Consider the following 20,351-nt stretch of genomic DNA (forward strand, 5'->3'; position numbering starts at 1 on the left):
GCCTGTGTGGAGGACATCCACTCCTGCTCTGTAACGAGGGAGCCAAGAGAGAACCCACCCCGCCATGCAGGATGTTCCTCGTGAGCAGCAGAGACCCAACCCACGCTGTACCCACTTGGCTGCCCTCAGCTCCCATCCCCCTATGGTTTCAGTGCTTTATAAAAGAATGATAGCCCGTCGGTTGGTCTCAGTCCTGGTTCTCACAGAACACCGACCCACACAAACACGGGCACTGCGCTGAGCAGAGGCGGCCCGACGCTGCCAGCCCCGCCCCCACGCCTCGCGCCTCGCGCGGGAAGGGAGGGAAAGGGAACGGGAGGGCGGTGCGGGGCGAGCTGCGCGTGCGCGGAGCACTCCAGCGGCCGGGGGGGGCGCGGCAGCCCGAGTCCTTCGGCGGCGGCGACGACGACGACGACGACGACGACGACGACGGCGACAGGAGCGGCAGCGGGGCTGGGAGCCGCGCTGGGAGAACCGTCGGGCCGGCGGCGGGGGCTGAGGTGAAGCGCGGCCGCCGCCGCTCTGCGCGCGGGCGGGCGGGAGGGGGACGACCTCCCCCCGCCCCCCCCCATCCCATCCCTCTCAGTCCCCAACCCCCCTCAGGCCGGCACCCGCTGGGCGCGGACAGCCTGAGGCGGGGGCTGCGCTGCGGCGCCCCCGCTGTGGGAGGAGGAGGTGGAGGAGGAGGGAAGAGGAGGAGGAGGAGCAGCAGCAGCCGCCCCCGCTCCATGAGCAGCTCCCGCCCGCCAGCCCCGCTCTGCCCAGGGGACCCGCGGCCGGCGGCCGCCGCAGCGCCAGCAGCATGTGGAGCCCGACCGAGGAGGAGAAATACGGCGTGGGTAGGTTTCCCCCCCACCCCGCTGCCCTGCCATCCCTCCTGGACGCCGTGCCCGGCCTCGGGGCTCTATGCTCCGGGGCCCGATGGCGCCCGCCGGGAAGAGGACGCGCCGCTCATCCCTTCGTCCCCCGCGTGCGCGATCCGCGTTCCTCCGCGCCTTCATCCGCCGCGGTGTTGTTTATGTGGAGTTGGGCTCCGCGGCGGTGTCATTAGGGGGCGGCAGTGGTGCACCTGCGGCGGGAGCGGCCGGGCCGGGGGCGCGGGGACGGTCCCCTTCCCTTCCCCTGCTGCCCACCGCTCGGGTGCACCGATCTGAGGGCACCGCCGCCGGGTTTGGGTTTTTTTGTTTTTTGCTTTAATTTTTTTGGGTGTGTGTTTTCAATGTTAGGGCCGCGAACACGGTGGGAGGTTTCTGGTAGGTGTGGTAGCGCCGTGCATCCCCAAAAGAAACCGCGCGCTTGGTTTTTATGTTGGTTTAGCGTGTTTTTAAATGGTTCGCTGTGTAATCGTAATAAAAACCTGATCTGCTTCCTGAACATCTCATTAAGAGCATAGTTAGCAATGGCTTACATAGCGTATTTTAAGTTTCACGGAGGGTCGTGGTCATCGGTTTCTGTCGATATGAAAAACACCCTCTGACTTGCTGCAAAGATCGGCCCCGTACTGCTTTCAGGGGCTTTGGGCTGGCGGCATGCACACAGCTTGAAGTCGCAATGCTGGTGATGCTTAAAGCAAACTCTGAACGTGCCAGCAAGCAGCAGAATGCATCGAAATGCTTCTGATTAGTTCTGCACTCTGTGCAGCCAGCATTTGGCGTGGTGCGTCCCACACATCTTCTGTAATACACAGATGAATTAGCAATTCGCTTCTTTTTTTTTTTTAAAGACATCAAGTGTGGTGTGTTCTGTAGGGCAATATGTAATCACCAGGATTATGTAAAACCAGCAAATTGTGTTGTGCTTTGTGTAGTGGTTTTGGAGGATGCAGGGTGTTGGGAACTTGCTCGTGTTGGTTCTCTGTTCTGCGGTCATTTTTCCCTGCTGTTAGATGCTGGCATGGTGGGCACTGGGACTTTGGGGTTTGCATTCTGCTTGGCCACTGAGGGCGGGTGGGAAACCCGGCTGGTTTCAGGAGCTCGGTACCACAGGTGGGGGACTGTGCTCCGTGGGGAGGGCTGTTGGGCCTCGCTTGTTGGGTGCACTCTGCTGCAGGAGGTATAGGAGAAATTTTGTTGTTGGGGGATATGTTGCCAAAAAAAAAAAAAAAACAATAGAAGAAACAAGAGGAAGCAAAATAGGTTTAGATTTCTTGAAATCTTGCTGATTTGAGTTATTGTAGTTTCACAAACAAAAGAATGTGTGCTAAAGGAATTTTCTTGGCATGAGTTAGTGGTGTGAGCTTACATCTTCGGCTTTATTAATTTGCTTATCACTGTCCATCCCAAGAAACCCTGTGTACTTCTATCCATGCACTTCTCAAGCTCTGAAATGTTTCTGATGTACCTCTGGACTGAGGCACTGTGCGTTTCTCAGTTGGGGGGAATAAAAATACTTTGCTAACTCCCCCAACACAACATGCAGCTCTGGTGAGACAGCGGTGCCCCTGGGCAGGCCCAGCTGCCTGCTCCGTGTTCTTGGCAGAGTGACACTGTGCCACAGTGTAGATAATCTGGCTGCAGTTCTATGTATTGGAAGTAACTCTTGATTTGTGCCTTCCTCTCATCTCACCCTGGACGACAAGTCGCGAAATACGACAGTCTACAAAACTGCAGCGTTACCTCTTTAACTCTCAGTGCGTTGTGGGGTATTGTGAATGTGGAATACCGTCGGAGGAACTGTGACACCGTGTCATTTATGTGGACTTTTTTCAGGAAGATACTATATTTCCCCTCTCAGCATATTGACACAGAAGGGTTTTGTATTCTGAAGTGGCTTTCAAAGAGTTTGAGAAGACATTTGTCACGCACTGGCACGCTTCACAGCTACGCCGACTCGTTACTGCATGAGAATTCATTAAAGTTATTGATGGAACATCAGCAGCTTTCTGGCAGTTCTGAAGTTCTCGTGCCTCTCTAGCTGCAGCTGAAGCAGCCTCAGATGCCTGCAGCACTGCCCATCTTGCTCACAACTCCTCACGTACTTTTGCAGCAAAGATATTCCAAAATTGCTTGGGATATTTAAAATAAAGAAATGGAAAGCTCCACTGACACAGCTGAAGTGCTTCCTTGCTTGCCCCTCCCTGCTACTATCTGCAGTCTGCTGTGACTGTTTCCCTTCAGTAGAAATGCTCGCATCCCATGTGTGTGCTCCCAGCTGGTGTGCTCAGGGAGGCAGCAGCTCTCCTGCAGGCACTGCTGAGCATGGCCCCCGGTACAAACTGCTGCTGAGGTCTCCGAGTGGATTATTGTGGATAACGAACTCTCCAGCCCCCTAGTGTTCCAGTGTTTCTAAAGCAGTCTCTCTCTTGAAGAAAATAGTAGTTGCATTATGCTTCTAAAGCAAATATTCTATAATAAGAATAAATTCAAAGAAGAAACTAAGCAAGTGAAAGAGACCTCTCTAGTAAATAACTGCTAATTAAAATTTGGTAAATGCTTGTGAGCTGATTATCTAATTAAACAGGCTGTAAATTTTTGCTGCTTTATATCTGCAAGGAGCGTGTTTAGGTGATTCTCAAAAAATCCCCACCAACCTAACTAAGATGAACGTTGTTAATCCTGTGCTTTGTGGCTGGCCGTACCAGACGTGTGGGTGCTAAATCATGGGGGAAAGGGAAAACCTGCCTAAATAAACAGCACCTGCTGTTGTTTTGTTGAGAGTTCCTGGGTTAAAATCTGTTGGTTACTTTATTTGCACAAAGTGAACTCAATTGGTGAGAATAAGAAGTAAATCTATAAGCATAAATGTACAAAACAAATGTTTTCCTTGCTGCTAGGATGGAGCATCCTAATGTCCTAGTTACAGTTCTATACTGTAGCTCCTGTGCTTTTTGATCAGTATCTTTCCTGCTGCTATATGTTGGTTTGTGCATTTTGCAATTCATAGTAATGTATGGAAAAGCAAGACTTAGAAATAAGTCTGCCTTGCCTCCATGCAGCTCCTACCATCGAGCTCAGATTTCACCCCCTCATGTGTCAAGCAGTGGGCAGATGAAGGAGTGCTTAGAGGTGATTGACACTGTATCTTCTCTGCATCACTGAAGCAGTTTTTTACATGTTTAAAATGAAAAATTTCAGAGAGATGGTAAGAGGTCCCTCTCTGAAATTGAAAAAAATCCGTGTTTGGTGGAGGGGCCCTGGGCAGCCAGGTCTGGTGGGATCAGCTGGTCCTTGGTGGGGTGGGGCTTGGAGGTCCCTTCCAATCCAAGCAGCACTATGGTTCTGTGACTTCCAAAGCTGGGAAGCAGTATCAGTCCCTGCAACTGGGTTCTGTGTTGTGGGATATAGATTGTATTTCATCTTCTTCTTACCTTACTGCCAGCAGCTGTGACAGCCTGGCAGCAACAGGGATGTGACTAAGGATATTTTTCAGTAATCTGCCTTGGGACCAAAGCCATACGGAGGATGTGCTCACAAACCTCAGAGTAACAGTTTTCTGGGAGGTGGTGGTAGTAGTTGTGGGCTTGCTGCTTTGTCTGGAAAGCTGTGGTCAGTGCATTGGAATAGTTCTTAGTTCTGTTATTTTGCCCTGAAGAACAAGTTTTTATTTCTTGAACTTGAGAATGAGCAAATGAAAGCATCAGCCAGGGGTCATAGAAGAAGTAGATAAATGTTATTTGATGGAATGAGAAATGAATAATCCCTTGAAACATCTCTGGGAAGGAACCAAGGTGTGTGTGTGTGAGCAGAGACTTTCAGCATAGACAGCAAAGCTGAGGGAGGCTTCATGGAGTGTAGCAAGCAATGCCTTTTCACTTCAGTGTACATCTGTACCTCTGCTGTTACCGGGATAACCTGGGATTGGATATACTGTTCTGTGGGAAGAGCTGAATGTATCTTGGCTCATTTACCCTAGAAAACAGCAACCAGATGACAGCATAGCTACTCGTGTGAGAAATGGGTCTGCAGAGCTGGATGAGGAGTGACCTATTACTAGTTTGAGATCATGTAAATTCTAGCTGCCCACGTTTACGGTAGAAGCTAGCAAAGATTTCCTAACTATGGGAGAAAGAAGGTTGAAAAGAAGGCATTTAGACTGTATGTGATGGCAAGGAATCCAGGTACCTACTTTAGCAGCTTATTGTGTGGTTTGTATGCAGTGTTGTGTGCTGCAATATGGGCTCTAACTCTTGATGCTGTGATGTCTTTCAGAACACTTTGCTCGTAGTTACACTGTGCAGTGTGTTTGGCCAACACCTTTAGGACCTCTGCTGTTTGCCTGTGGGATGGGGAGAAAGCTCTCTGGCCCTGTCCACAGTCAGGCTTACTTTCTAAGGATGAAAATCCTTAGGTGTATGGGCTATCTGTCTTCACCTAGCAGTACTTCTCCACTGATGATGAGCAACGCTTTATGATGAGAGGTGGCAGTCTCAGACGTACGTTTCCTACAAATGTTATGAAAATTGCTGATGGGGATGGAAAAGGAAGGACTTTCTAGTGATCTGCAATAGGAGTGCAAATCGGCAGCTGCTGACATGCTGAGAACAGATAATAAAGGTCTCTCAGGAGCTTTCCTAGTCCAATTTGTTTGATGCTGGAGGACGTGGAGAGGAAGCTGCTAGTGTGAGCATGGAGTGACCGGGAGGTGCTTTGTGGGCAGGAATGGGGCTGGGTAGAGACAGGCACTGCCTTGGCTTTGTGCTGTGAAAGGGAATGGGAATTTCAGTGCCCATTTGTAGGAAGCTAGGCTTTTGTGTTTGTTCAAGAAGCAATTCTTTGGTTTACTTCTTTTGCATAGTTGTGCTCTGGAGTAGTCTCAGCAATGTATGTGTTGGCATTTTAATGCCCGCAGAAAGAGGATCTTTAGGAATGAGGATGTTTCTTCTCCTTATCTTCATGAGCACATGAGATGGACCTATGGCAGCTTTTCTGATTGGGATGTTACCCAGTGCTTTGTGGTAGTTCTTGTGGGAAAGAGCTGTAAGTGCCTGATGACCTCCAGCCTGCAGTATAATTGGTAGTCGCACACGTTTCTTAGATGAGATGGGAGATCTGCTCAGGTGTGAGAACACCAACGAAGGAATTGAAAGCCTGAGGGGTTATTCAGCTGTTACAGATTTTGCTGCAACTTTTTATGCTTCAGATAACAATTTTTGGTGATCTGTATGATGATTCAGTTTGTATTGCTTTTTCAGATGTAATTTTCACTGTGCAGGAGGCTGAAGGAAGCATGCAGTAGGGTCCTGTTCAGAGAGAGGTGCACTAATTGCTGTTGTTATGAATCAGTTTGAATACCACTACATTTTTTTCTTTTACTGTTTCAAAATCTGTGTGCGCTCTCAAAGCAGAGAGACAAAAGACCTCAACCAAGTGACTGATATTAAAATCAAGCCTCCCTTCAGGTGTTTGGAAGTGAAAATTAACCTGGTAATCTCTTCTGAGATCCTGGGAGCATCCCTTAAGCTCTCTGCAGCTGTAGTTCCCTTCCTCTTAGACCTGTTACCAGTGTTATTTTAAACAACCTCTAGTCAATTTGTGGTGGAGGCAATAGGAAGGCTGACAGCTGTGGGCAGGCCCAGTGCTTTGCAGCATGTGGAGGTCATTCCTGCTTCGGTGCTTCTTCACTCTCTTCTGTGGACTGTTGGAGCACTGGGCTTTAAGGAGAGGCATGGCAGGTGCTGCTGGCTGCCTCCTGGGCTTGGAGGCAGGTCCTTCTGCTGTCAGTGGTAAGCTGGCCAGTTCTGGTAGAACTGTCTGACACAAAAGCGAAGGTTTCACTAGATCTTAAGATGTAAGGAAGCTTGTGCTCAGTTTTAGTGCTGGTAGTGGCAATTGATTTTTTTTTTTAATACTAATCATTGTGTTACCAAGCTTTGTGCCATGATGATTTTGCCAGGTGTTAATTTAGTACTCCTCCCCTTTCTGTTTTCTGATCTCGTTAATGAAGGCTTACGTACACATCAGACCCAAAGGAACTGTGGGTTGAACAGAAGCAGGTTGAAAGCAGTAGTGGCTTTTTGCACGCCTGTTTGTACCCCAACACCCGGTCCTGAGTTATGCTGGAGGATGTGGGCTGCCCTGTCCAATGATCTACTGCAGGAGCGTGCCACATGTGGGGTTAAGCAGGCACTTGTGGGCACTGCTGGGTGCTCCCCACAGCAAGGCCTGCTGCTGTTTGTTCCCCGTGCTCTTCCTCACAGGGGATGCTGCTGGCAATAGCTGCTTGACATGGCCTGCCTCACCTCAGCGCGTTCTCATTTATGTAAGTTGGGTGCTGGGCTTTGTCACATGCATGAAGGGGGGAGCGCAGGCACAAGTAAGGGAGTGACAGCATGGGATAAGAATTCCCAAAAATACATAAATTACTGTGAAAACCACCTAGGTTGCTCTGAAAGTAATGCAGCCTGGTTATTTCCATGGGAACAACAATGCATACAAAGCACACAATAACACTGTTTGATAGAGCACATTCTCAGCTATGAAACAGTATTTTTTGGCACAGTAACCACCATTAGTAGATTTGCACGGATGAGCTGATTGAGGTGCTCTTCATTTCACGGTATGACAGCTGCACATGGCCTTACCAGAATGTTCCTTGTCTTTCATGTCACTGTCACCACTGCTGAAATGCACCACCCACCACCTCCCTGTGCTCAAATCCGCTGTTTGCTCCATAAATATTTGTGTCCACGGGTGTCAGTGTCAGTAGTCTCCATTTTTTTCTGCATGGAGGAATTCAGTGGCACACCTTTGTTTCATATACGCTTCCGTGGCAGACACAGTTTTCTCAGATTGCCCCTCTGCTGCTCTCTGTCATGTGGCAACAACTTATCCCAGAGCATTGGTGGGAAGCTTCACCCTCTTCTGCCTTCCCACCAATGTCTGCCCCTGATGCAGGAAATAGATGACCAAACAGATGAAAGTTCTCGTGTGACTTGAGAGGTTTCTTAGCAGTGTTGGGAGCTGTCTTCAGATCTCCTCAACAAGTTCTTGTGTTGCAGACTGCAGTATTTCAGCTGCAGTGTGGAAGCTAAGTGCCCTCCTGTCTGCTGTCTTCGTCCTGCCCTTCTCCTGATGGGAGGTGTGCAAATAGATCCCGACCACCAAGGTGCCTGACAGCAGTCAGGCAGCAGGGCTGGAAGTTGTATAAGTAGTGGGTGTGGAATGGTATGCAGTGCGGGGCTGGGGCCTGCGAGGAGGGCAGGAAGGAGCCTGCTGGCGGGGAGCTGCAGGGGAGGCAGTGCAGCCGCTCCTCAGAGCTGTTCAGTGACAGGATGGGGAGCAGTGGTCTGTTACTGTCAGGGACATGTGCTCTTGAACCACTGCCAGCCAAGTGCTTGAGCAGGTTGCCTGGGAAGGTAGTGCCACCTCTGTTATCCAGGGTAGCCAGACTTAGCTGGTTTCTCATTGTATCTCCTGGTGCTTAGCAGTATATTGGAGCCCTTGCTAGCTCACACTGTTGGTGTAGAATGGTGTGGAGCAGCACCATGATGGGGGGGGGGGTTCTCCCCTTTGGCAGCTGGTGTGAGGTAGCCCTTGTCCCTGCTCTGAGAGTTAAAAAGGGGCTTCCATGTTCTTTCCATGTACAGGGAATGGTGTCTGGGTGGAGGACTTCTGTTCCCCCAGGAGAGAATGGAGAAGCTGATAGCTGGGCATTGATGTACAGGTGAGGGGGGAGCGACCAGGACTGTGCCTGCAGGGCTGGAAGCTCAAAGTCAGCTCCTTAATGTAGGTAAGAAAGTGGACGCCGCTTTTTGTTTCAACCCTACCTCTTGTCAGCAGGATGTGCAAAACTATTTTAAACAGCTCCTGATTTTTGAGCCTAATCTCTATTTTTAACCAGGAGAGTGGGGGAAGGATGCTTGCGGTAATTCACTTTGCTAGTGAATGATCACCTTTCTTCTCAGGCATCTGTTTCTTTTTTTACACAACTATTTTCCTAGCATGACTCAGGAGGAGGAGGCGGTGTTGCTAGGCAGCCGCGCGAGCGCCCTGCGGATGCCGTGCGATGGCGGCAGGCCTGCCTGCCTGCAAGGGTGTTCTGCTGCAGGGATGTGCTGCCGGCAGCTCCTGGCCCAGGCTCTGTGTGTACTGTGCAGCATCCTGGCAGCAGCAACTGCTGCCTAGCAACTGCTGGCTGGCCCCAAGTACCTTCACTTAATTGTGCTGTAATTTGGGTAACACTCAGTGCCTTGTGTTCAGCAGATTCCCTTCGGTTCTGCAGTATTTTTTTTTTTCTTCCTTGGGGTTTGCCATAGAAGTTCATAAAGACCATTAATAAGGTCAAAAAATTCTTTAGCTCTCTTCTAAGGCGAGTCTTTTGTTTAATCCCTTCTCTCCCATTGTAACGTTTGGATGGCTTTTAATCAGCTTTTGATAATCTTTTTTTGGTGTGTGTGTATTACATTAGTGCCTGGCAGTTCCAATCGGATTAGAGCCCTGTTCTGTGGTGAGTGTGCCAGCACGCTCTGAGAGCTCCCCTCCTACACATCCTCCATGTACCTGGCTAGCTGACTCTTTGGGGTGTAACTGGGCTCATCCTTTCCCTCAGGCCGAACCTCTTTGTGTTGTCCTTGCTTCACCAGCAGAGTGTTATGAAGATGTTTGTTTCTTGTTTTCTTCGTAAACATACCTGCTGAATGGGGCCTGATCTTGCACATGGCTTTGACTGTCTCAAGTTAATTTCTGATAAATAATTGGTCATGTACATGCTAGGAAGGTATACTGTGGGGGTGAAAATATTCTTCCAGGTATCTGTAAAAATTAAATGAGAACGTTTTCATCTAAATTTTCTTGTGACTCTGTTCCCTTGTCAAATTATCATCCAGGTGAGACAGGGCAAGCTCTGGAGCTGCCAGGCTTCATCAAGCTGTTCCTCCAAAAAATCAATCATAATGACGTCTAATTCCTGATAGAAATCTGAAGGCTTTTTTCCTTCATAAACTATTATTTGGCCTTTTAAATGATCAGGCCTGCAGTGCTCTGTTTGCAGGAGCTCCTCCTTTTTGTAGGCAAAAGGGTTGCAGTTCTGTGGGGCTCATACCAGCAGGTTAGCTTTGGGAGTACCTACCCCTTATGGGGCTGTGCAGCGTGGGTACCTCACAGGCAGGTGAAGCTAGATGTTAGAAAAGAGGGGGTTCTAAAATTGTGAATGGTGTGGACAGGAAGAACTGAAATTTGTTGTTTACTCTTTGTTTTAATATGAGACAGAGGACACTGGTAATGCTGAATCTTAACAAATGAAGGTGTTTTCTGTGCGATGTGTGAGTAAAGTGTGCAGTCCTGGGGGGATGTGGGTGTTAAAGTTGTGGGAAAACATTTGGGTGGGTCTGGAGAAGAACAGGTCTGGAGGTGCACTGTTTTATACATATGTAAATTGTAATGCTAGTGAAAACTTCTACCTTAGGGAGTCCCAGTTCAGGCATTGCTCAAGTTGTGCAAAGCTGCATCTTTGTTCTCGTGCCTTTCCGTCACTTCCTTGTTCTAGCCTCTGTTAAGGGAAAGACATTGGGTTTAGAGTCATTGTAGCTCTCCCTAGTTTACATGAGGGCGTTATTGTCATGTAGGTACTGCATGGGGGAAGATAGGGTTTGTCTTATTCATCTGTTAAATCTAGCTTACGCTGTTTGACAGTGGATGCTTCCAATATATGTATTCATACTAAAAAAGCTGTTTAGGGAAAAGCTACGTCCTCACAGTAATCATCTGGAACAATTACTTGGTTTTCTTCAAGAAAGTGGAACATTGCTCAGATGACCCAGCAGGTGGCTGGGATGAACTACGGAGCCAACAGTGTGCTGGGGTACGGGCAGAGCTCGGGCGGAGGAGGAGCGCAGGGGAGCAGTCAGTCCATCAGCACTCAGCTGTGGAAGTGACCCCGCACCTCGTGACCATTTTTGTCTTCTGTTCCGTTCTTCAAAACTGCTCCATGAGACATTCAGGGCTTTTCTTTGTGGCTGGCTGCCCAGCCTAGGCCTTTCCATAACTGAGACCCTCAATCCTAGAGTCTCAGAGATCAACTTGTACTTGATGTTAACAAGTAATGGTGAGAACTACTAGTAGTTGAATGTAATGTTATGTCTGTCTGTAAGACTGTGTAAGAAATGCTGTAACTCATCATGTGTGTTAAGAAGTGGTAAGAGATCTCCCCTGGTGAGTTAATGCCACCCAGAGCATCACTTCCTCTAAGAACCTTCCTCCACCACACTGCAATAAAAATGAGTTGGAAGTATTTTCTTATATACTTCTAATAGTGTAATTAGTGACTTCCAGAGTGACCCACTCTAACGTTTCTGAATTAAAGAACTCAAAAACATTTCAGGCAAAGTTTACTATTGCAATGATGAACTAAGCAAGCAAACAAAAGCCATGTGCAGGCTGTGGCATGTAGCAGGTCCATTGTGAAGCTAATGGCTTTATGCTCTTTTATAGGGCCTGTGAAATTCAAGAGGATGTTGTATGTGTTTACCTAAAGTAAATGTGAAATTCTGAGCTGGTGGGATACAGCTGTGAGTTTGGATATGGTTATATGTTAGAGACTATGAAGACTTTTGGTCAAATGTAATAAGGACTGGAAAACTGGAGCGAACTGTCAGAAATGCCAGAAAGCTTTGTCTTTGGAAGCTATAAAGAAACACTGATGTGCTGGAAGTTCACAAGATGGTAATTGTTACACCAGAAATGAAGTTCTTACACTTCTTCCACTGTAACGTTATGCAACTAAAAATGACTGTATGAACAGAACATAGATGTGGTCTCAGCTGGTAGTGTGAAATGGTTTTTTTTCCTCCCCAGAGTTACCTGATGGAGTTCATGAGGGCCCTGTTCCCTTATGAAAGCAAAGTGATGAATTACTGGGGGCTGAACTGTATTTTGTGTTGTAAATAGTTCATTATGCAACATCAGGATATTTTTATAGGCTTTTCTGTGATGTGTGGAAATAGGTTGCAGAAGAATAAGAAAAGATGGGCACAGCGTGTGGACCTATACTAATACATAGTGCTGCAAAGCAGCTTTACTTATATACGATGAAAACTGGTCTTTGGAAGCAGTTAGACAGCTGGATCCTGCCTGGGCTTGCACGTGGCTGTGCTGTACTGCACACTTCTGGGCCATTTTCCTATTTTCCTTTCAGCTTTTCCCACTGTTCATGTAAAAATGTGACACAGTTCTCTTACTAAGTTTATCGTGCAGTTGATGTAATCTGTTTGAGAAGAAGAATGATCTGTGGAGACATTGAGGCCCAGGTGAGCCTAGGTGGGGAAGCTGGGACACAGAAATTGGATAAGAAGCAATTTCAGAAAGGAAGATGTATTATCAACTGTGTCACTGCAGAAGTGAAAAACAGCTCTGTTGTCTGGCTGGGCAGCAGAGGGTAATAATGAGACATGAAATCTAATGTTTCTGTAACAGTGAATTGTATCCTCTTTTTGCCTTAATAGTGTTCAGGTAAGGTCACAAATCAATAACAAGGGACAGCAGAAGCTCAAAATGGGATTCCCTAAGGACGGTGTGGGAGGGATCCTGTCAGCCCAGCCAAACACTCAGCTCCTTCAGTTTCCCCTTGACAATGATGTGCAGCATGTGTTTCCAGCAGAGCAGTGCAGCGTGATAAGCTGATGGGATGCTTCCCCAGGACCTAAATACTCTCTGGGTTGGGGAGCTGCTGAACCTGAAGTGGCATGCATCTGTTAATTTGTCCCATTTCCTTTTGGACTCTGGAGATAGTGTTTACTTTTAACACCCAGTGCCATCTTGTGTGGAGTTTCACAGTTTAACTCTGCCCCATGCAGAACGGATCTTTATTTAAAGTTCTGAACTCACTATAGCCCTTTTGTTTGATGTAGCTTTGCTCTTCGTACTGAAAGTGATGGATGACTTGTTCCCTGTTGATGTGCTCCGTGCAACTTAGCAGCTACCTAAAGCATGTCTGTCCTGTGGCTGACCCCTACCCAAAGCTGTTGTGGCAGTGGCTTTTCCTGTAGAGCAGCCCAGCCCCAGCACACCCATCACTCACCAACAACACAGGTGATGAATAACTGGCTGAGAGGTTGGTGTAGAGATAGACACTTTGGGTTTTTTGACCATGGGACAGTTTACTCGGCTCCTGGCCTGTTATCTGTTGATGGGACACACCTATCCCAAAGGGGGAAACGAATCCTAGCACAGGAGCTAGCTGGACTCATTGAGAGAGCTTTAAACTAGCTGTGACGGGGGAAGGGGATAAAACAGGGCTCACCAGTAAAGAGCCTAAGGAGGCTGTGCTGGAGAAAGGGGCGAGGCAGATATCTCAGCTGAAGTGCATCTATACCAATGCACGCAGTATGGGCAATAAACAAGAAGAGCTTGAAGCCATTGTGAGGCAGGCTAACTATGACCTTGTGGCTATTACAGAAACATGGTGGGACCTCTCCCATGACTGGAATACTGGGATTGATGGCTACAAGCTCTTCAGAAGGGATAGACAGGGAAGAAAGGGTGGCGGCATAGCTCTCTATATCCAAGAGTGTTTTGATATTGAAGAGCTTGTGGTTGGAAATGACAAAGTAGAGTGTCTATGGATAAGGATCAGGGGGATAGTCTTTAGGAGTGACATCGTGGTGGGGGTCTGTTATAGACCACCTAGTCAGGATGAAGAAATAGACGAGGTGTTCTATAAACAACTCGTAGATGTTGCATGATGGCCAGCACTCGTTCTCATGGGGGACTTCAACTTCCCTGATATATGCTGGAAATACAATACTGTGCAGAGGAAGCAGTCCTTGAGATTTCTAGAATGTGTGGATGATTGCTTCCTGACACAGCTGGTGCAAGAGCCTACCGGGGAGATGCCTTGCTTTGACCTACTTTTCACTAACAGGGAAGGACTAGTAGGGGATGTGAAGGTTGGAGATTGTCTTGGCCAGAGTGACCATGAAATGGTGGAGTTTGCTATTCTGGGTGACGTCAAGAGGGTGACTAGCAAAACTATTACCTTGGACTTCCAGAGGGCAGACTTTGACCTGTTCAGGACACTTGTTGCAAGGGTCCCTTGGGACTTGCTCCTGAGGGGTAAAGGGGTCCAGGAAGCCTGGATGCTCCTCAAGATGGAAATCTTAAAGGCACAGGAGCAGGCAGTCCCGGAGTCCCGTAAGTCAAGCCGGAGGAGAAAAAGACCAGTGTGGATGAACCGGGATCTTTTGTTGAGACTCTGAGAGAAAAAGAGAGTCTATGTCCTCTGGAAGATGGGTCAGGCTACTTGGGGTGACTACAGAGAACTGGCCAAGATCTGCAGGCAGAAAATTAGAAATGCTAAAGCCCAGCTTGAACTTAGACTGGCTACTGCTGTAAAGGAGAACAGGAAACCCTTTTACAAATATATTAACAGTAAGAGAAAAACTAAGGAAAATTTCCCTCCTTTACTCAATGAGGCAGGGAATGTAACCACAGATGATAAGGAAAAGGCTGAGGTTCTCAATGCCTTCTTCACATCTGTCTTTAATAGACGGAACAGTTGTCCACAGGGTACTTGCCCTGACCTGGAAGTCCGGGACGGGGCGCATAATGCACCCCCTGTGATCCAAGCAGAGACAGTCAGAGATCTACTCCTCCATCTGAACTGCCACAAGTCCATGGGGCCAGATGGGATCCACCCAAGGGTGCTGAGGGAGCTGGCAGAGGTGATTGCCAAGCCACTTTCTGCCATCTATCAGCACTCCTGGTTATCTGGAGAGGTCCCACAAGATTGGAGGCTTGCCGATGTGACTCCCATCTACAAGAAAGGCCGTAAGGAAGACCCGGGGAACTACAGGCCTGTCAGCCTGACCTCGGTATCAGGGAAAGTTATGGAACAGATGATCTTGAGGGAAATCACACGACACGTCCATGGCAATAAAGGGATCAGACCCAGCCAGCACGGGTTCACCAGGGGCAGGTCATGCTTGTCCAACCTCATCTCCTTCTATGACTGGGTGACCAGACAGGAAGATGAGGGAAAGGCTGTTGATGTAGTCTACCTGGACTTCAGCAAGGCCTTCGACACTGTCTCCCACAGTATTCTCCTGAGGAAACTGGCAGCCCGTGGTGTGGACAGGTTCACTCTTCTCTGGGTGGAGAACTGGCTGGAGGGCCGTGCCCAGAGGGTAGTGGTTAATGGAGTTAAGTCCAGCTGGTGTCCTGTTACGAGTGGTGTCCCCCAAGGGTCAGTTTTGGGGCCCATCTTGTTTAATATCTTTATTGATGACCTAGATGAGGGAATTGAGTGTACCCTCAGTAAGTTTGCAGATGACACAAAGTTGGGAGGATGTGTCAAACTGCCTGAGGGTAGGGAGGCCCTTCAGAGGGATCTGGATAGGCTGAACAGCTGGGCTGAGCTCAATGGGATGAGGTTCAATAAGACCAAGTGCCGGGTCCTGCACTTTGGCCACAATAACCCCATGCAATGCTATAGGCTTGGGGCAGAATGGCTTGAAGAATGTAGAGAGGAAAAGGACCTGGGGGTGTTGGTTGATGCTCGGCTCAACATGAGCCGGCAGTGTGCCCAGGTGGCCAAGAAGGCCAACGGCATCCTGGCCTGTATTAGAAATAGTGCAGCCAGCAGGAGCAGGGAGGTGATCATCCCCCTGTACTCAGCTCTGGTACGGCCGCACCTCGAGTACTGTGTTCAGTTTTGGGCCCCTCACTACAAGAAGGACATTGAGGCCCTGGAGCTTGTTCAGAGAAGGGCAACAAAACTGGTGAGGGGTCTGGAGCACAAGTCTTATGAGGAGCGGCTGAGGGAGCTGGGATTGTTTAGTCTGGAGAAGAGGAGGCTCAGAGGAGACCTTATTGCACTCTACCACTTCCTGAAGGGGGGTTGTGGTGAGGAGGGGGTGGGCCTCTTCTCCCTGATAAATAACGACAGGACGAGAGGGAATGGCCACAAGTTGCGCCGGGGAAGATTTAGATTAGACCTGAGGAAACATTTTTTTTCTGAAAGAGTGGTCAGGCACTGGAATGGCCTGCCTAGGGAGGTGGGTGAGGCACCATCCCTAGCGCTGTTCAAGAAGCGTTTAGATGAGGTGCTAAGGGATTTGATTTAGTAGTTGGGTAGAGATAGTGATAGGAGGATGGTTGGACTAGATGATCTTGTAGGTCCTTTCCAACCTTATGAACCTATGAACCAAACACCCATCGGAGTGATGTTAACCCTGCCTGGGCTGAAACTTGGGGCATAGGGTGCACTGCTGTGCTAAATCAAGTTATGGAGAATAAGTTGATAAGAGAATAAGTTGTGTTATAAGAGAATAAGTTGTGTTTTGATGCGTTCTGAACACAGTCCTGTGAACAGCAAAAGCCATGCAGCTTTGCTTTCCATTTGATAAAGGAATTTGAGGATAGATTTCAAGAGTGCTGAAAAAATAACACTTTTTTGGTATACGCAGCTCTGTTTTTGGTCAACACCTGCAAATTTTCAGGTGGAATGTATGGAGTTGTAATCAGATATTCAAGTCAAAAATCTGATCAGTCCACCAGCTGGACTTTTATATGCTTCATCTTAGCAGGGATAAATGTCCCTCACTTGATAATCACACCTCATTTATCTCATCACTTTTTGGCAGCACGTACATTTGTGAAGATGGATTCTCAAAGATGGTGTGCAGGAAGAGGAAAATTTCATCAAAAATCTCTGAGCACTTTTGAGAACCCAGTAGGAATTTCAGCCACCTCCATTGAACCTGTCTGATGCATCGGTGCCACAAAAACAGGGTCACATACCCCACTAGTTTTGTTTTTGCTACTCTCCTTTAATCTTTCAATAAAACATGTAAAAATAAAAAAAAAGTTAAAAAAAAAGAATAAATTCTTACACATTGTCTATTTTTATACGTTTTATATGCAGACCAAGACAATTCCTCTTCTCTCAGGCCCAGGCAAGCTAGAAGGTTGGGCACTCGTGAGTTAGACCCCTCTCAGTCTAAACATCCTATCCTAGTTAATAATTCATCATGTAAGGCTCTTGTGCCATGTTTGCAGCATCTTGTCTCACTTCTTTCTGCCTTTCTGTATGGTGTTCTGTCCTTTATGACAAAGGATTTGGTTTTGGTAAAGAGGAAAGCTGACATGTGGTTGTTTGCTGTGGATTTTATACAGTACTGTATATAATTGCCTTGCCTATTTTCCCAAGATAGTATTCTGCTGTGCAACGCAGAGAGGGTTTGGAGGTACCTGAGCACTGAGCTGATGCCCGGAGTTGTTACTGTTGGTCCTGGGCTTCTGCTCAGAGTGGTGAGTGCAAAGTGAGAGTGTGGGTTGGTGGTGAGGTTAGGATTGTGCATCCCTATGTGGATGGGCTGAATGGCATCTGTGTGCAGTGTGGTCCTGCTAGGTCCCCCTGCAGAACCATGTCACCCCACGTAGCAGCACAACTTGGCCACTTTGCAGCTTTTCTGGATCACTTAGCAATATTTTAAAGAGAACAGCTTTCAGCAGGTATTCCCTTGGAGCTTACTGGCCAGTCTGTTTTTAGGAAGGAAAAAGAAGAAATAAGTCTGTTATCTCTCTTTACTAGTTTCTGATCCATGCAAATGCCTTCTTCCTTCATCAAAGCCCAATCAGTTTCTGCAAGAGCTTTAGACAGGGGATGTTTCAGAGCAGTCCCTCTTCTGAAATCCTGGTAGGTTGCAGTGACTGGATCTTTCTCATCCACGTGGCAAGCAGCTCCTTTAGTTACATGGTGTTAGGGATCACTTAACTGCAAAAACATACCAGCTCCTTCTTAAGGTGCCGTGTTTATCTGTGCACCTTTAATTCTGTTCTTTTGAAGCAATTTCTCTTACTGCTGCTACCTTGTATGGTGGCTGCTCCTGCTGTGTCAGAGCACTTCGCTAAGCGAGGAGAACATTTCTGAATCTGTCCTCTCCTGCTTGGTGAATTCGGATTTCCGAACTGCTTCTCCCTGTCCATCTGTTGCTATGTGCTACACCACGGTCTCTTCCTATTCTCTGCCACAGCTGGAGAGCATCCTGTGCAAATAAGTCTGTGCCTTTCTCATCACAGCTGTTCCTTTTGCTGTGGCCCTGCAGTTCAAGCAGCACGATTAAGGAACTTCTGTCCTGGCGATGGTTACTGTGCACACTCTGCTGTGCTTTTTCAAAGTCTCCCCCTTGGGAGGTGTGCTGGTTGAACTACTGGCTGAAATTAAGTTCTATGGCACCCTAACAAATTTGGCTGATGAAAAAGGGGTTTAATACTTAGATGTAGATGCTGTGTGTTTCAGCAGTCTGTCTAGAGTCTGTGAGGGGTTGCTGATAGCTGGTAAGTGGTGGGGGAAGGTTTTGCTGCGTGGCTGTTCTGGTGAAGCACTGCTGCTTCGCTCTGGGGACTGCTGAGTACGGGTGGTTTGGAGGTGTTCGTTCTGCTATGAGGGATTTCTCTGTGGGAAGCATGAAAATCAGATACCGGAGCCCCATCAGTAATTTATTTTCCTTTGAAGGTCTCAATTATTCTGTATTTCCCACCCATGTTTGTGTTCATTCCTTTCAAGTAATACTGCAGAGAAGAATTGTATGCCTAGAAGTGGCTTCGTAAATAAGGTTGTGTTGCATTATTAGTTTTTAGCTATTAAAGTGGTAACATCTGCAGTAACCTTTGAAGTCATATATCAGTAGAACAGCCCCAGAGTTCAGGGATTGCATCGCCATCAGCAGCTGTTTTTATGGGTCTTTTTTATTTCAGAGATGATAAACTGTGGGCCGTGTTGAATAGATGTGCAGGATGCAGCTTGGTGCACTCAGTCAGCTTACTGGGGTTCGCTTTCATTTAGGTTGGTGTCTTACTCTGAAAATATCTATCTGGCTATTTGCATACACTGTGGGTCATTAAAGTTGTCCAGCACAGCAGATTTACATAGCCCACAAATGTATCGATGAAGGAACTATTTTGATTAAGCTCTATCAACAAGGTGAGGTGGAGGATTTTTTTTATTTGAGAACTTAAGTTGTAGTTGAGAATGGACATCCTGGTTGTGTCCACAGCTGATGGATGGAGCTCACTTCTGTTCTCTGGGTTTTATTTTTCCTTTTTTCTTCCGAGTCAGTGGGTGTAAGAAAAGGGCTCAGAGTGTCTAAGTGATGTACCCTGCATTCTACAGAGCTCAGGTCATATTGATATAGTAGAGCCCTTATGAGCTTTTCTTTATTAAATGTTTCTGCTGGTGACATAAACGGACAGTTTCCTTCTATAAATCAACAAATCTATTAGAATGATTTCCTATAGGCCTAAATATATGTAAGTCATTATTTTGCCTTATTTTTGAAATTGATTGTATCAGTAGTTGAAAAAAGTGGTACTCTATTCTCCTAGTGCCTTTCCATTAATTTTCGTTGCGTGCTTACTTCGTATTGCCGTGTAGTAGGCGGTACCTGTGACCAAGGGAGTAGTATTTGCATCACATCCAGGTGTTCGTTTGTTTCTTCCAGGGTACATCCTTCCTTTCTTTAGTTGCCTTGCTGTAGGAAATAATTGCCATAGGAAACTGTCCGGTCCCTAATTCCAAACTTGTGTGGTGCTCACATATTTGCTGGGCTCCCCTGAGTGAGAGCAGTGGTCATTAACCTGCAGGCACTGTGGGTCAGGAGGTCACAGCTCCTGTCTGTGCTGGTGATCGTGGCACCTTCAGAGAAGGAGAAATGCCTCTCCTATATTCTCACATGTATATTTTAATTCTCTTGTATCTAGAGGATGCATATAATCCCTTAACTGGATACATGTTGTTATTGCATTAATATTTCTTCATTTTTCTTCTTTTTATTCTCAGTGGTAGTTCTTCGCTGAAGATCTTACAGTGTTCTCAATGTATGCTTGGTTTTGTCTTGCACTTTTGTTGGTCTAAATGGAGGAATAATATTATTTTATTACAGAACTATATTTTTTCAAAACAGTTTAAATATAATAAAAAATATACCTTCCTACTATGGTAAAATTCCCCATAAAAAGAAAAAATTCGAATTTAAAGGTCAGTTGTGTGGATTGCTGGAGGGGCAAGGAGGAGCCACCAAAGCTGTGCTGGTGGCCTGCTGGTGAAACGTCGGGTGGCTGTAGGGAGAAGTACGAAGTGTTTTTTGATTGCTGAAAACTCTAGTGTGAGTTTTTCATAGCTGAGGAGTGAGTCTGGCTTGCTGGCCAGCTGGGGCTGCCTGCCCTGGACTCTGGGAATAGGGCTGGGGTGGCTCTGCTGTGTCTGTGCCTGTGTGAGTTTGTACATGCTGGTGGGTGGGCACAGGATTTGGGGCAGGAGGCAGTGGGGAGTAAAGCTGATGCACAATTCCTTTGTCCTTTCTTTTAACATGTCATATTTCTGGAAATATCTACGTCCCTGTCATAATTAGAGTTAAAAGATTATATCCTTATGCGATATCATAGTTTTAAATTTGTGTTTAAAGTTGAGGTTAATTAAAT

The 20,351-nt window shown here is 47.2% G+C and overlaps 1 protein-coding gene across 1 annotated transcript in view; it reads left to right on the plus strand.

Moving 5' to 3' along the window:
• Positions 1-683: 683 nt before the first annotated feature.
• The window catches only part of DOCK3 (dedicator of cytokinesis 3), a 196,392-nt gene continuing 176,724 nt past the window's right edge, over positions 684-20,351 (plus strand). Inside the window, exon 1 of the mRNA XM_065749928.1 lies at positions 684-839. Coding sequence (XP_065606000.1) covers positions 803-839 — 37 coding nt within the window. The 5' untranslated portion in view covers positions 684-802. The remainder of the gene's footprint in view (positions 840-20,351) is intronic.

This window comes from Cyrtonyx montezumae, unplaced genomic scaffold (genome assembly GCF_038088225.1).
Source record: "Cyrtonyx montezumae isolate F1298 unplaced genomic scaffold, pur_monq_1.0 scaffold_6, whole genome shotgun sequence".
Taxonomy (NCBI): Eukaryota; Metazoa; Chordata; class Aves; order Galliformes; family Odontophoridae; genus Cyrtonyx; species Cyrtonyx montezumae.